This window comes from Balaenoptera ricei, chromosome X (assembly GCF_028023285.1).
Source record: "Balaenoptera ricei isolate mBalRic1 chromosome X, mBalRic1.hap2, whole genome shotgun sequence".
NCBI classification, from domain to species: Eukaryota; Metazoa; Chordata; class Mammalia; order Artiodactyla; family Balaenopteridae; genus Balaenoptera; species Balaenoptera ricei.
In genome coordinates this window covers 20,080,876-20,097,713 of record NC_082660.1, presented here as the reverse complement: position 1 = coordinate 20,097,713, position 16,838 = coordinate 20,080,876, and the positions used below count along the sequence as shown (strand labels likewise).

The window sequence follows — 16,838 nt, the reverse complement described above, 5'->3', positions numbered from 1 at the left end:
CCTTCCTCTCTCTAAGATCAATTGCTTCCATTGGGTTCTGGCTTTCCTTTCCTTCTTCCTAGTATTGCTTATCCCCTCTTCTCCCATGTCCTCAAACTTTCTACTAGTTCCTTCCCATGAGCTTTGAAATAGGCTTATGTCTTTCGCATATTAAAAAAGGCCTCATTGACCCCACTTCCCTTCCAACTTCTGCCATAGCTCCCCTTCTTTAAGAAGCTCTTTACATATGCTGTCTCCAACTACACTTGAAAGAGTGTTTCACGCTTGCTAACTTCATTTCCTCACCTCCCACTCACTTCTCAAACCACTCCATTCTGGACTGTATCCCAGCACTCAACCAAAAGTCCACAATGACTTCTAAGCAGGTAAATCCAATGACTACTTTTCAGTCCTCATTTTTTTGAACTCTCAGCAGATTCACACAGTTAAGTCAAAATAGTACTTTAAACATATCTAAGATGGCTAGGCATTTTTGAGATTTTCGTGGGAATCCAATAGGTTCCATTAAGGCATGGGCATGGTTTCTTCACTGCTGCATCCTTGATTATGTGCCTGGCACACAAAGGTGCTCAATATGTGTGGTTTGACCAAAACCCTCTCTCTCTCCCATGGTGAATTCCATGACACAATTTTCTCCTCTCCTCCTACCTCTCAACCTGGTTTTCCAGTGTCTATCTAACCGACTTCTCTACCTTTACCTACCTTGTAAATTTGATACTACTCAAGATTCTATCTCTGGCACTTCTGATCTTGTCACATTCATAAACTCTTCTTGGGCAATGAGTTCCATCTCCATGGTTTGGCTTGTCATTTTTATGCTGACCAATCCCCAGTTCACATCAGTGCTTCACCTCTCTTCCAAACTCCATATCTGAATTTCCATCTGCCTCCTGAAGATTTGCAAATACATATTATGGCAATATTTCAACTGGCATATGTCCAACAGCTGAATCTTTTCTTCCAAATTTGTTCTTCCACCTGTTTCCTGTTATGGTTAACATCCTTCTCCTCTTTCTACTTACCCAGGTGGGCAACTTCTAAGGTGACTTCACCCTTTTCCCTTTGTTTACTCACAGATCCAGGGAAGCTCAAATCCTATTGATACCATCTCCCTATTTTGGGGATAGTATTTTCAGTCTATATTCTGAAGCACATTAGTTCCTTGGGTTGTTAATAAGGGTCATCAAAAAAGTAAAAAGTATTCATGATCAAATGAATTTCAGAAATGCTGAACTGGATAGAGTTAAATAGATTTCTTTACAGAGGAGCTTTTAAAAGCCTTTGATATGCTAATGTGCATTCAATATGGGGCTACTACATGCATTGTTTCCCAAAGTTATTTGGTCACAGAAGCCAATTTTCTTTGCCGCATCACAGGAAATTTTTACTAAAGCACATTTTGGAAAATGGTGGTCTAATTTAGCCCCCATCTTTTCTCCTTCTGCAGCTTTTCTACTCAAAGCCTCTTGCTTACAAACTTACATATGTCTCCTGGGTGGAGGAGGGGATCTCCCCCTCTCCAATATCTTGCCTCTCCAACTTAATCTCTATACTTCTATAAGAACTGTCGTTATAAAATTTGGGTCATGACTCTCCCCAGAGTATTAGACATCCTGGCCCTTACTTCTGTCCATGTCACCCATATCCTTACTGATTTTCTGCCTGCTTGCTCTATCAATTACTAACAGAGGAATGTTGAAGTCTCTAGCTATAATAGTGGGTTTGTCTATTTCTCCTTTCAGTTCTATCAGTTCTTGCCTCCTGTATTTTAATACTCTGTTTGTTAGTTGTATACATGTTTAGGGTTGTTATGTCTTCTTGGAGAATTAATCCTTTTATCATTATGTAATGCCCCTCTTTATTCCTGAGAATTTTCCTTGTTCTGAAGTCAGCCATATCTTAAATTAATAATAGCTTTCTTTTGCTTAGTGTTAGCATGGTACATCTTTCTCTCTCTCTTCATTTTTAACCTATCTGAGTCTTTAGATTTAAAGTGGGTTCCTTGTAGGCAACACAGAGTTGGGTCTTGTTTTCTCTTGATCCACTCTGATAGTCACTGCCTTTTAATTGGTATATACCATTCATGTTTTAAGTAACTATTGATATGGTTGGGTTAATATCTACCATAGTTGTAACTATTCTCTATTTGTTGCATTTGTTCTTTTTCTAAAAAAATTTTAGTGGTTGCCCTAGCACCTACAATATATATCAATACCTAATCTAAGTTCACCTTCAGATAATACTGTAATGCTTCATATGTAGTACAGTTGTTAACACAGTAGTTCCAATTCCTCCCTCCTGTCCCTAGTGACATGGCTGACATTCATTCTACTTATCCATATGTTATAGTCAATCAATATATTGTTACTATTATTGCTTTAAACCGTTATCTTTTGATCAATTAAGAATAAGAAAGCTAAAAAGATTTTACTTTACCTTCATTTATTCCTTCTCTAACACTGTTCTTTATATAGATCGGAGTTTTTGATCTATGTAATTTTCCTTCTGCTGAAGAGAATTTCTTGTAGAACAGGTCTGCAGGCAATGAATTCCATCAGTGTGGTTTTTTTTTTTGGTCTGAGAAAGTTTTTGTATCTCCTTCACTTTGAAGCATAATTTTGTGGAATTACAGAATTTCAGGTTGGTGAGTTTTTTTCCTTTCAACTCATTAAACATTTCATTCCACTATTCCTGCTTGTGTGGTTTTTGATAAGAAGTCTAATGTAGTTCTTACCTTTGTTTCTATATGTAAGGTGTTCCCCCACCCCAATCCCCTGTCTTCTTTCAAGATTTCCTCTTAGTCTTTGGTTTTCTGTAGTTTGAATATGATATGCCTAAGTGTGCTTTTATGGGTACTCGTCCTCCTTGGTGTTCTCTGAGATACCTGGATCTGTAGTTTGGTGTCTATCATTAATTTTAGAAAATTCTTGGCCATTATTATTTCAAACATTTCTTCTGTTGCATTCTCTCTTCTCCTTCTGACATTTTAATTACGTGTATGTTATTTTGATATTGTCCTACAATTCGTGGATGTTCTGGGGTGTTTTCACTCTTTTGTCTCTTTGTGTTTCAATATGTGAAGCTTCTTTCATCCTGTATTTAAGCTCACTGATTCTTTCCTGGGCTGTGTTGAATGTACTGATGATGGTCCATCAAAACCATTCTTCATTTCTGCTACAGTTTTGATTTCTAGCGTTTCCTTTTGATTTATCTGGAGTTTCCATCTCTCTGCTTACATTATCTATCTGTTCTTGATGTTGCCTACTTTTTCCATTAAAGTCAACAACATATTAATCATAGTTACTTTAGATTTCTTGTGTGATAATGCTGACATCTGTGTCATATCTGAGTATGGTTCTCATGCTTCTTTTGTCTCTTCAGACTATGTATTTTTTCTTTTTTGCATGCCTTGTAATTTTTTCTCCAGAGCTGGACATGTTGTATCAGTTAGTAGGAACTGAGGTAAATAGAATTTTATAGTAAGGACTTAGGATTTATTTAATGTTTGTTGTGGCTATAGGTACCAGAAGCTTCAAATTTCTCTATTGTCATTCTTTTTGTCTTTCCTCTTAACTTTGGCTTCCCTAAGTACTCCTCCTCAGAGAGAGTCTGTGTCTTGCAGCTCTTCGGCTATAATCCACTATTATTATATTGGAGCCCTGTTGGTGTGGTGGTAAGGTGATGGGAGGGTAAATGGTATATAATCTTTTGAAGAAATCTCAGTCTTTAAGTGGGCCTGTGCCTTGGGGCTATGACCTTCACAGATATTTCTCCAGTGGTATAGTTTTCTTCCCCTGCCTCCTACTCCCTTTCCTGGCTGCTGCACTCCTAATCTATTTCCTTGAAGCCCTGACACCTGTGGACTCTGCACCCCCAACTTACATGAGACAAAAGCTAAAGGGGGCTCCAGTGGGAAGGAGGAACCTGGGATAAAGTTTCAGAATTGTGCTCTGGCAAAGTCTTCTTCCCTGGAGAGTAGCCCTTCGTTATGGAGAAGACTAGGTGAATTTCAGGAGGATTACTTTTCTTCCACTCCCTGCCAGCAGTATGTCAAAATTACCATTTAAATGTTTCTACCAGAGACATGTGCTCCAGGTCAGCAGATTATTTCCATGCCTCTATGGATTTGGGGATGGCACTTTGCCCTGTGACCTCAGTTCTCTGATGGGCTCGAGAAAAATCACTGATTTTCAGTTCGTCTAGGTTTTTCCTGTTGTAAGGATGGGGATGACAACTTCCAAGCTCTTTACATGTCGAAGCTGAAGCCGAAAGCTCCTCCTTACTCTGTTACTGATTGAAATACTACTTCAAGGGCATCTGGCACCAGGCGCCATGCCTTGCTCATCTATTTCTGTATTTCTTGGGGGCAATGTGGTGGAGTTAATTTTTTACTGATGCTTTAGAAGCCAGATCTGTGTTTCCATCTTGATTCCTCTGCTTATTAGTTAAGCTGTATGATGCATCGGTTATTTATTTGTGAAAAGCAGTGTTGTCGAATAGAACTTTTCTGATGATGAAAATGTTATCTGTTCTGTCCATTACAGGAACATGTGGGGCTATTGAGCACTTGAAAAGTGGCTAGTGCAAGTGAGGAAATGAATTTCTTATTTTAATTAATTTAAATTTAAATCAGATAGCCACATGTGGCTAGTGGCTTTTGAATTGGACAGTGTAGGTCTAAGGCTTTAGAAGTGTAGACGGTAGGTGATCAGATATGCTATTTTAAAATTCTCCTTGAGTAATTCAAAGTAAAAATATAGACTGATGTAATATTACATCATCTGGGAGCACGAGGCCATGTCAACAAAGCTTCTGGTTAGTAAAAGGTAGTCACGGACTGTACAGACACTTTTTATAAAAGGAGACGGTGATTTGGAATGTGTCAACTGAGTGACTAAGGTGGTTAGTCTTCTCCCCTGGGAATCCCCAGGAGGTTGTTCTCTTGCCCCAGACAAACACGTGTGCGTTCAGTGCAGATATTGGGAGGTTTGTGTGGCTTTAGGCATGCTGCACTTTACAAAGTTTGTTTACACACGTTATATCTCCTTCTGTCTTCCAACACCATGATGATGATATTGCTGATCCCATTTTATGGGTGAGGAAATGAAGACCCCAGAGAGGATAAATGACTTTTATCACGGACACTTTGATGGTTCACAGCCTCAAACACAGAACTTTGGGGCTCTGAAACAATGCTAATTCCACTATGCCAAAATCAGTACTCACTGAACTTCACTCCAGTTCGACTTCACCTCTCTCTAACAGAACTGACATCAGTCAGTAGTTGAAACTGAACATTAGCTGCCAGGGTCCTCCCCATGGACACCTCACCTCTGGCAACCACAGAGCTGGGTCCTTGTCTCAGAAACACAACATGTCGCTCCTATTTGTACCTGCTGCGCCTTCTGGTCTGATGTAAATTATGTTTCTGCAAAGGCAAATGGCAGGTGACCCTGTGTGGGAAGTCTTTGGAAGGAAGGAAGCTTTGGCCATCACACAGTGATGGTAGTAACAACATCCACACTGCATGTGTGTGGAGTGGGGGGCTATCTCTCTCCTCCTCATCTCTGAGCATCCTTTCTTCTACTCAGCCCCTTTCTCCTAAACTCCAGCTCCTGGAGACAGGCAGCAGGGGCAGGGCCCTCTGTCCAATATGCTTGCCTTAAACCGCAAACTTAAAGGTTCAGGCTTATGTAGTCTCCTTTGAATGACAGCATCATTCAAAATTAACGGCTGAACAAATAACTTTTTCACCCTGCTGTATCTGTTGTCCAGGTTTCTACAGACAGAGAGAAACTGCATGTTTAGAATTAGTCCTGGCAGCTAATTACTAGGATGCTTTATAGCAGTGGTTCTCAAAGTTTGGTCCCTAGACCAGCAGGAACAGCATCACCTTGGGAGCCTGTTTGAAATGCAAATTCTCAGGCCCCACCCCAGACCTACAGAATTGGAAATTCTGGGGGTGAGATCTGAAATCTGTGTTCGGACAGGCCCTCCAGGGGATACCTACTCAAGGTGGAGAACCACTGCTTTAGCCTATGGAGGCAGTTAAATGGCACTAATTAGTCAGGATATATTATACAAAGGTTCTTCAGGTCCACCAATCCACTGATCTAGTCAGTGCGGTTCTCAGACCAGCAGTAGCAGCAGTAGCCCTGGGAGCTTGTTAGAAATGCGGAAGCTCAGGCCTGCTGTCTCAGACCTATTGAATCAGAATATGAACATTAATAAAATTCCCAGGGAATTCCAAAACATATTCAAATTTGAGAAAAATTGCTAATCTTCACTTAAACTGAGGTTAGTTTTGTTTGAAGAGTTTAGGCATAGAGAACCAGGAAAGTAGAGAAATTTTCTTTGATCCTAAATAATTGTAGATTTCTTTTATAACCCTATGAAAAGAAATTTTAGACAAGGGAAGGTGGAGAAATGCACTGACCTAAATGACTAAAACCCCCAGTCAGCAAAATTTTACATTTCACAGTTTCAAGGGGCTTTATTATCACTTGGCCTGGTTCTCCTGATCTCTGGCAATTCTGACACACTCTTCCCTTTGAAGTGCTTGTGGATCTACTTATGTGGGGAAGATTTCCCAGGGAAACAGTGTAGTCATGTCAATTAAGTGAGAGAGGAGAGTTATCAACTCGCTCACCTAAATTGCTGGAGAATCCCTTTCTGGCATGCTGGGCTGTGAGGAGCGGTGAAGAGAACCTTGAAGCTGGAGCCCACAGACTCCCAGAGCTTTTCATTCCAGAGATACTTCTCGACAAGAAGTGAACGCTTCCTTTGTGTGCAAAGCCCTGTCAAGCATGAAGGTTCTGAGCCTTGCTACTCAAAGTGTGCGCCACTGACCAGCAACATCACCATCATCTGAGAGCCTGTTAGTAATTCAGAATTGCAGGTCCCACCCCAGGCTGAATCAGAATCTGTATTTTCCCGAGATGCCCAGGTGATGTGTGGACATAAAGAGCCTAAGAGCAGTCAGTTTACTGAGCATGACCGCTTGCCTACATGCTATACCAAGACCAGAATAAAAACGAGACAACAGTGCAAAACTCAAAAAATTAAGGTACTGAGTATTACGAAGATTTTTTTTTTGAGCACTTATGCTAGTTGTATAGCAGAGATGCGGTTTTTATTGAGACAACTGGAAGGAATTGACAAAGCCATGGTATTTGACAAATTCGTGGAGCCCATGGAAGAATGAGCAAAGGAATCTCCCCTTTAATGCTGAGAAATTAACAGTTCTAGTGTTTCTGTTAAACTCACCAGAGATACACTGATTTTGTACCAGCATCATTTTCTAAGTTCACCTCTTAGAACAAGTCTTTGTTACCCTGGGCTCCCTCTTGAGAAATTCGAAGCTGAATGACATCAGAATGGTGATCTCTTGAACACTGATGCTACAGCTGGGAAAACCACTCGTCCTTGATTTTTAAAAAATGTGTTTCATGTTTACATTTGAGTATGGGTTAGGCCAATGTTTTGAGACTTTACTTCATGTACATAAGGACACGTGTAGTGGAGAGCTGACTTTGACGGTACTTGCTGGGAACTGCAGAGTGCTCTGCCCTCCCGGATGGGAATGGACCACTGGAGACTGAGGTCAATTTACACCTTTCCAAACTACTTGAACCAAAAGAGGTGGTCAGGCGTTTGGTTTTGGTTTTTCTTTGTATGAGTTTCTCCCCATATAAAGTAAGTATCAACAGATCCTAAGGCAGAATGGATGCTTATTGCGTATCATCAAGTTTGAAACCAAAATTTATCAAGGATGAGAAGTGAAGACAGATCTAAAGAAATCACATGGTCATGCTACCCGGCAAAATTATATTCAAGCAAAATAAATGAATAGGGAAGGCAGAGCGTGTTTTCCATCCTACAAGCCATCAACCAGCGACAATTTATTAAGCACCTGCTGTACATTCCACATTATACTAGTTTCTAGGAGAGATGTGGGAGTATAAGACATTGGTCCTGCCCTTGAAGAGCTTTATGATCTTAAGAGAAAGTATCACATGCCAATAGAGCAAATTATAGAATAGTATCTAGTTAAGCATTAAAGAATGTGGGTACAACTGAAAGCCAGATAGATTTAAGGGAGGGAGGGAGCCATGAATTTGGGAAGGCCTCACAAAGTAGGAGACATGTGAGTCTGACCTCATAGTAAGCAGCGGGTGCACTTCTAGGGGGGGAGAACAACACAGGTAGATGTGTGAAGATGGGGGCTGTGAAAGGGGGGCCTGAAGGCTCCTCCTGTATTCCTGAAGGGAAGAGGGGCTGGACACAGGCCACTCAAATGTGAGGGCTTGATATAAAACCACAAATCCAGGTGGCATCCAGGTCCAGCTTGGAATCATCTTTACCACCATCCAGTGGCAAAAATGAAAATGGCAGTTACTTATCAACTTCAAGAATAACTGAACAGCTATGCTGGGTCATTCTTGCCTGGGTCATGGCCATCTTGTTGAGTGAAGGGATGAACATCCCTTAGCAATGTGGGCCCTAAACTCCTAGAGGTATATCTCTAGATGGGGGTAAGACCCTTAGTGCAGATGCTCTCAGGGCTCCACCTGTATTCTCTCCACTCACACTCACCTCTACATGTCAAGGCTGCTCACCGTGAGCACCTGCAGCTCTTTGCCTGTGGCTTTTATAAAACAACAACGGAAAACAATTCTGATTATGGGAACACATACAGCATCTGGAATTGCTAGAGATTTATTTACTGTGCCGGGCTGCAGCCGGATCAACTAATGATGGCTGGAGACTTGGGAGAAGAATATCCAGGTCCTTCACCCACAGTTGGGATAACTTGGATGGAGGTTATCCAGTGTCTCCCAGAGTTCCCCAGTGAGACTGAGCCCTGGGTGCCCGCAGTGGACACTGGCTTGAGAACACTCCCTTGACTGGCTTCCTGCTACTCCCTATTTCATGTCCTCACTTCCTTACCGATGTTTTTGGATATCATGCCCCAAGGTAACTGCCTGCACTCAAATCCTCATCTCGACTGTACTTGAAGCCCACAAGTTAAACCTAAAGTAGAAGACCTAACAATGGGGATCTTTCAAAATACCAGAAACAATATTCTCAAGAGGATTTCCTGGAGAGCAAGAAGATAAAAATAACTTCCCTGTTCCCTCATTGCCTTCTTTTGTTCAAAATATGACTTCTGAAGTTGAAGGCATGACATATTATTCCCATATGAAATAACAACTGGTGTTGATTTTCCTTTTTTTTTTTTTTTTTTTTTTTGTCTTTTAAAGGTTAGAGATTACTCACCTCCCCTGCTGGTCATTAAATCAGTCTGGCAGGGTACCTCGGAAGTTCTGTGGCCTTCCGGGCATGTGGCAGCAGCACAGGCAGTGTGACTTCAAAGGCCTGCTTCAAGCCTATCTCAGGTATCACTTGGGGCTCATACTGAGCCCCAAAGTCAGGTACCAGATGGCATATACCACAAAGTCAGAGCTGATCAGATCCCCTAGCTCCTGTGCCAAGGGATGCTGCAACCTCTCAGGTAGGAAACAAATAACTTCTTTTAGCTTACTTCTTCTCTTAGTTATCACAAGAAGTCACCGGTTAAATGCTCAGCTGTTGGATGAGGTTTGTAAGTCTGGTGAATTCTGAGAGGTTCAGTCTTTGTGTTTGTTAAAAAAAAATAATCATCCTTCTCCAACTCTAATATGGCATCTGTCAAGATACTCTGAGTCATTAAAAAGGTGGGCTTCCTCTCACACTACAGCTTTATATTTACATTTCAGTTTAAATTAGCAGTTTACCCAAAGTTTGTTCCAAATGCTTATCTACATGGGCAAGTAAAAGATTGCTCCCCAAATCTAAATGAGACAAACAGAGTGGGCATTGGAGGATACTAGTCACACAAATGACATGTGCTTAGAAGTCAGACAACCCTAGAATGATACTGAACTTGGATTATTCAGATGCACCTCCCATGAAATGCAAGGAGAATGAAACGAGATCTCACCCTCTCCTTACTTTGCTCCTAGTGCAAAAATAAAGTGCAAAAGGCAACTGGCTGGTCCAGCAGATGCACGAATGCTGCCCTTTCAGGCCTGGCCTCAATCTTCTCTAAGAGTCCATGCCACTTGGATAACTCATCGAAGTGACAGGACTGCCCAAGGCATCATAGCACCTGTCACCAGACAAAGCACCCTGAGATGCTAAGAGCACATTCCAGTGTCTGCGGAGATGACCTTTAAGGTGCCTTCCAAACCCAAGGGTCTTTGATCCCCTGTCCTTTGGATGCAAGCTCTTCGTTTGTCATTTTATGTCCAGAAAGGCAAAGCAGCTGGACTAGGCAACAGAGCACGGCCTCCTGTCTCCTCGGCAGGTCACTGTTCACAGTGGGGTCTTACGCAGTGTCAGGAGAAGCCCGGCCTAGTGGGTGACTGCTACGGACTGAGGGTCAGGCCTGCCAGTAGTGGGCACTCTGACGAGTCCCAAGGCCAGCAGCAATTCAGCAGCTTTATCATTCAAGCAGTTAGACCGTATTCAGTTTCCTGGGTTCCTCTACATTGGGATTTAGACCATAAAGGACAGAGCTCTAGGCGAGCGAGATAAGTGCATCTTGGCGAAGGTTACGTTGGAAAATCTGGTCTTTGGCCAATTGCCCGAGCGAGCGTCTCCTCACAGGTTGTAGTATTTGTCCCCAGTCAAACTTCTATAAGATTTTTGGATGTGAACTTCTCTTTGGCATTTTTTTATTTTACATAATCAATGCAGATGAAAAAATCCCAGCAAAACAAAAAGAAATACACACATGAACCCTTTCAAGCAGGATTTGGGGCCAGAGAATTCTTTGCTGTATGGGGCTGTCCCGCGCACAGGGGATGTTTAAGAGCGTCCATGACCTCCACCCACTAGATGCCAGTAGCAACTCACCCCTGGTTGTGATGAGCTAAAATGTCTCCAACCATTGCTGAATGTCCCGTGCAGGGCACAATCGCCCCTGATTGAGAACCACTGCCTTAGAGATTACTTAACAGCATTAACTTCCTGAAATTGCTCCGGTAAGGGGGTTTTGGAATATAGTATAGGAACTTCTTTATGTAAAGGACCAAAGAGTAAATATTTTAGGCTTTGAGAGTCTTAGACTATCTCTGTCTCATATTCTTCCTTGTTTTTGTTTTGTTTTGTTACAATCTTTAAAAAATGTAAAAACTCCTACGCTCAAAAATAGGCTGGAATTTGCCGATCCTTAGACTGTAGAGAAAGACATAATGGCGATTCCTGTAATGATTGAAAGTGCTGAGACAGTATTTGGAAAAATTGGGATCTTGATCCAGCTATCAGGTCTTTGTGACCCTGAGCTAGCTGTTGTGCTGCCCTTCGTGGAAAGCTTGAATTAAATAATTCCAAGTTAAATTCTATCAATCTCATTTTGCAACTTAATTCTCCTTAATATAATTAAACATGAAAAGTTTAAATAAAGTAGAAATCAATATTTGAACAAAATGAGATTCCCCAGTAAAAGGAAGAATGTCTGCATAGTGAGTATGTGTCCTTCCCTTGGTTTAGAATAAAACAGCCTATGAGGTCCCCCTGAAAAAGAGGACGTTATGCAAAGGAGACGCCCCTATGCAATTGCAAAACTGAAAAGTGTTTTGATATGACTACAGAGGTGATCTTGGAAAACGAGAAAGGAAGAATGGTATCTTGGAAAAAGAGAAGCCTTAGAATCTGCCTATAAAGTTGTACACATAAAAATGTCATTTTGAAAATACATTTCAGAGTAGTTTCTGTGGAATTTTCTTTGCCCATCACGTAAACGTCTGAGCAAACTAGGGCAGGTCCCTTGGACAGATATTTACTGAAGGTCTACTCTGTGCCAGGAACTGTGTGAGTGAGGCATTGGAGTTGAATTCACCCGGACCTGGCCAACGAACAGCACTCAAACAGGAAATCGCTGCATTCAATCATCCAGAGATTTTTTTTTCCAGCAAAATAGTCTATCTTTCTGTCTTTGTATATTGCTAATTACAAGTATCTTATGCTTTACTTTGGGCATGCAGAGTTTCTGTAAGTGGATTTCCATTGACACTAGGCAGCATCAGTCGAGAGAATGTCCTTATGATCCAACTGCCACTGTTAGAACAACGGTATAGGATGGGGATGAGACTTTGATTGAATATACCTCATTTGGATACCAAAAATGTACATTTAAAATCATTCAAGTAGTTTATCATATGGGAGGCAGTAAATGATAGTGAAAAGAGCACTGGGCGGGGAGTCAAAACCCTGGGTCACAGTCCTGGTTCTGTCCTTGTCTTTTTTTCTATAGATAATTCGGTTAATTTCTAAGGCGCAGTTTTCTCATCGGTAGAATGGAATCACACCATTTCTCCTGCCTACCCTTAGGTGTTTGATGTATTTAAACATACTATATGCTTATAACTTATAAGCTGTTATAAAGGTGATATCATTATTATAAGGAATGGGCTAAATTGGTTCTTTACACAGATGGAACAAATCAAGTATTGTCTTGGTCACAGCCAGATCAGTTATCAACTAAGACCTGCTTACACTTCACTTTGGGTGATCAGGAAGAAACATATCCCTAAAAGCTCGGGAGGCACTACTCTGAAATTTGCTCTGAGATGAACATCATGGATTTTTGTTAAAATATAACAATGAGCTAAATTTAATATTCTAGTGAAATGAAGACTTTTGAAGATCAACATGTATTTAAAGGGGTTCAGAAATTAATGGTTGATCCTTTGCCAGTACCATCAGGCCCCACCTACTTTCACCCAGAATTACATCTTTGCTTCTGCAGCGTTAGAGTCTGAAGCCTCAGAGGAAACCATTGCTAGGGAGAGTCACCTGTCTCATAGTCTGTGGTCAGACTCTAACGCTGCAGAGGTCAGAGTATGGCAATCATGTCACTTGCATGAATTTGAGAAAGCTCCTGCAAAGCAGATCAGCTGGGTTGTCAAGGGTGGATTATTTTTTTCTGTGATACTCTCAATTATGTTTTTGAAAAAAACCAACCTGGATTTTCATTTTTTTGTCATCATCCCTTCCCAGTCTATTTTTGATCAGAAAGTCGTTGGACTAATATTGCCAGGAGGATCGCCTTCACTGAACAGGTACAACCCCGGAGCACTACGAGGAGTGAGTGACACAGCCCTGCAAGTTACTTCCTTCAGTTTTGTCGTGGGGCATGAGAAAGCCTCAAGCCCTGGTTATGCTGTGTCCACTTTACTTCCAGTGCGATGTTATAAAACAGGCAGGGGCTGGCCGGTGTTGGGTACAATGTTAACTGTCAGTGCTCTCCTTGGTGCCAGCAACAAAGTATCAGAATAACACTAGTAAGGGCGGAAACAGTGACTCTTTCACTCCTAACATCTTGTGTAAAGGACAAATCTTTCATGTCTCTAATAGAAAAAAAGAGGAAAAAAGTAAGTGCTTGTTCCCACACTTTACAGTACCATGACTACCGAGGGTCCATTTTTCTGTCCCCCTGCTCCATACCTACCAAATATAGGCGTTGGATATAAGAAGAAAAAGATGGATATATAGAATTGAAGGCAGTTCCCTCAGTTTCATGAGTCTGGGTTTTCATAAGCTCTGTGAATTCATTTTCACCAGAGAGCCATCAGCTAGAAATGAGTTCTGACCACTATGCCACTTGGTTTTGATCTTCCCCAGAAACCTAGAACCTGAAAAACCATCCCATTTCTTAAAACAATTCACTCACAAGACCGCCGTCCTTTAAAGTTACCCTTTAGATATGAAGGCAAAGCCAGCCTCCCTGGCTCTCCAGTCCCAACTTTCTCTTCTAATACGGTTTTCTGTCCTGAACAGATCAAAATCAAATAGGAGAGAAACGGTCCAGTTGAAAAGACATCTTATGTGCCCGTTGATGTCTCATTAACCTTGAGAGTGAGCAGAACTGGTGACTGCCCGTCAGAGTGGCGTGACGGTTTGTTAGGGGGAAAAAACACCCAAAAAACCAGCCAGTGGAAACATCACCTCAAAAAACAAAAAACAAAAAACAAAAACAAAAACAAAGAGAAACATCATTTAGTAGCTCATCTATCAAAAGATGGGGCAGCCTTCTAAATGTCAGGACTGGCTAAATTATAGTTTCCTTAAGCCTATGATGAAACTACTACATGTTTTCTTGGGAAAGCATTTGGAGCAGTATTTATCTGTGTGTCAAAATACGGTAACTAAAGTATCGGGGGGGAAAAAAAAACCACTTCGATGTTGGAAGCATAATCATGAAAAAAGCAAACAACTCAGGATTAATGTTACTAAGGTTCTGTGGTGAGTATGTGTGATGCTGTGTGTGCCATGAAAAATACCACGAGCCACCAATGTGCGAAGGTCTTAACTCCACTGAGTCTCTAGTCAGATTCTGCTCATTACTAATTGCTGATTGATAACATGTCAACAAATACAGGGTGGAAAATTAGCTTGTCTCTAGGGGGTTACCTGTAGAGTAAAAGAGAAGGAAAGAGTCCCCCAGGTTCACTGGCTGACTCCCGGTGGGATAAGTAGACTAGAAATCTAACCAGCCTCCAATCCTGGATCTGGACCAGAGACCCACACAAAACCAGCACCTTCCATCCCTGGGCCCCAGGGCTCCAGCTGGGACTGGTTCCTGTCTGCCCTCCCCAGAGGAGTACCTTAAGTAAACAAGACCCAGAATCCCCACCAGGGCTTGGGTGGAACATTCTCACCTCTTTCTGCTTTTCTCTCCCAAGGTCTCCACTTTTCCAACTCTAGTCCTCACTCCTCTGCTTTCCTTAGGAACTTCCTGAAAGTTATCACCATTAACCTCACTTTTTACATCAAATTCCCACCTCAGGCTGACAGCACAGCCTGTTTCTTTGAGTGTCACCCTCTAAGCAGCTGCTCGGTTTCCTGTGCTCTTCTCAGGGCCACACAGCGTGGCTTCTGTCCTCACCCTTCTGGCTCTGCCCCTCACCCTCACGCCCAAATACACCCAAATGAAAGTGCATCAGTCGAATCCCTCATTTCCCAAAGAACTTTTTGCATTTCAAAGGAGAGGAGCTACTGTGAAAGATGAAACAACTGCGAATTACAAACGTTCTCTCTCACCCTATAAGTCAGAGATGGCTACCTCGCCCGGGGAAGAGGGCAGCAGGGCAGCCCCGGTCCTCTCTCCAGGACCATACTTCTTTCTGGTGGATGGGAGGCATTTCCTTTACCATCCCGCTCACAGCCCCTCCGAGCAGCCTTTTCCAAAACACTCCCGGGTCAGAGGAAGGGAGAAGAAATGAGGACAGGGGAGAGGGGTCTCTGAATCCCCCCAAGATAGTATTTTGTTTTCAAGTAGCAGGACTTTCTAGAATGTCTTCTCTAGTTCGGTTCCTTCTGGCCCAGTTACCCCAAAGCCTCCCCGCCCCCAAGACCACTGCAACCAAAACAAGCGCACGGACCACAGCACCGTGGCCGCCGCCGCCCCAACTGTTGCAGCGGCTGCCGGGGTGGCGGCGACGGCGGCCAGGGCAGGGCCGGGCCCGGACCCGGACGCTCCCCGCCCGGGAGGCTGGGAGGCTCCGGGCGGCCTTCGAGGGGCGCGCGGTGCAGCAGAGCCCCTGCGGCAGTCGCCTGGGATGGGAGAGGCGGCGCTCTCAGCCCGGACCCCCGCGCTCAGTCAGCCCAACCGCGGCAGCGGCGCCCGCAGAGGCTGCCCGTGCCCGCCCCCCTCTCACCTTTAAGATCAGGTCGGTGTGATGCTGGTCCAGCATGTTGGCTTTCTGGAAGGAGGTGACGATGACCCGGCCGTAGCGCCCAGGGGTCTGCAGGTCCGAGTAGAGCCGGTGCTTGGAGCGGTTGACCGGGAAGAGGCTGTTGACGAGGTTGCGCTCGATCTTGGCGAGGCTGTGCTGGGGCGCCAGCAGGTGCTCCACGCTCTCCTCGACCTGGTAGCGGCTGAAGCTGGCGCCGAGCAGGATGGAGATGAGCACCGGCGCCGAGGCGAAGAAGACAGGGTGACTGGCAATGAAGTGGCCGAGCCGGGAGAAACACGTCCTCAAGCCCCTGTGCAGAACCTGCCGCAGCATCCTAGAGCAGAGCGGGCGCGGGAGGAGGGCGAGGCGCACGCTCGGCGCGGGCTCGGGCGGCGGCGGCGGCGGCGGCGGCGGTGGTGGCGCCCGCGGCGGCGGCGGCGACGGCGGCGGCGGCGGCGGCGGCGGAGGCGAGACCCGGTGCTCTCCCGGAGCCGCGGCACCACCATCGGGGAGTCCCGCGCCGCGCCTCGGGAGGGTCCCCTCGGGCCGGAGACACGCCCTCCTGCCCGCGGCCGCGCCGGCCCGGAGAGCCCCCCAGCTTGGCGGCCTCCGCGCCGCCCCCACCCCGCCCTACCCCGTGCGCCCTCCCCACCCCCCGCCGCCTCCCCGCCAGAGGGGCTCGGAGCGGCGGGGCAGCGTCCCGGCTCAGCGCCGGAGGTGCCCGGGGCAGCCCCCGCGGCGCGTCATGACCCCACTCACCCGACCCCCGAGGCCAACGACGGGGTGGCGCGGGGAGTGGCGGCGGCGCTATCGCGGGGAGCTTCTGCGCGCCAGCCTAGGAGCACGAGGACGGAGAATTCCAGGCTACACCCAGTCCCTTCCCCTCCCCGCACTCCCCTCCCCCGGCCCGGCCCGCCGCGCACGCCCTCCCCTCCCCTGTCCTCCTCCGGGGAGACCCAGAGATGAATAAAGAAATGGCCCCGATTTTCCAAACAAAAAGTAAAGAGTTTTCCCGGGGGTCGTCGGGCGGACCCGCTCAGAGCCGAATCCCCCCAGAGGCGGAAAGGAAGAGGCTGAAGACTGCGTGCGCCCAGGCTCTCTCGCCAGGCTCAGGTG

At 44.7% G+C, this 16,838-nt stretch overlaps 1 protein-coding gene across 1 annotated transcript in view; it reads right to left on the bottom strand.

Annotated features, from left to right (window-relative positions):
- Nucleotides 1-16,539, bottom strand: part of PTCHD1 (patched domain containing 1) — a 52,653-nt gene extending 36,114 nt beyond the window's left edge. Inside the window, exons 1-2 of the mRNA XM_059910249.1 lie at nt 16,482-16,539; nt 15,705-16,056 (exon numbers count right to left, since the gene is read on the bottom strand). Of these exons, the coding sequence (XP_059766232.1) occupies nt 15,705-16,055 (351 nt within the window). The 5' untranslated portion in view covers nt 16,056; nt 16,482-16,539. The remainder of the gene's footprint in view (nt 1-15,704; nt 16,057-16,481) is intronic.
- Nucleotides 16,540-16,838: the final 299 nt, after the last annotated feature.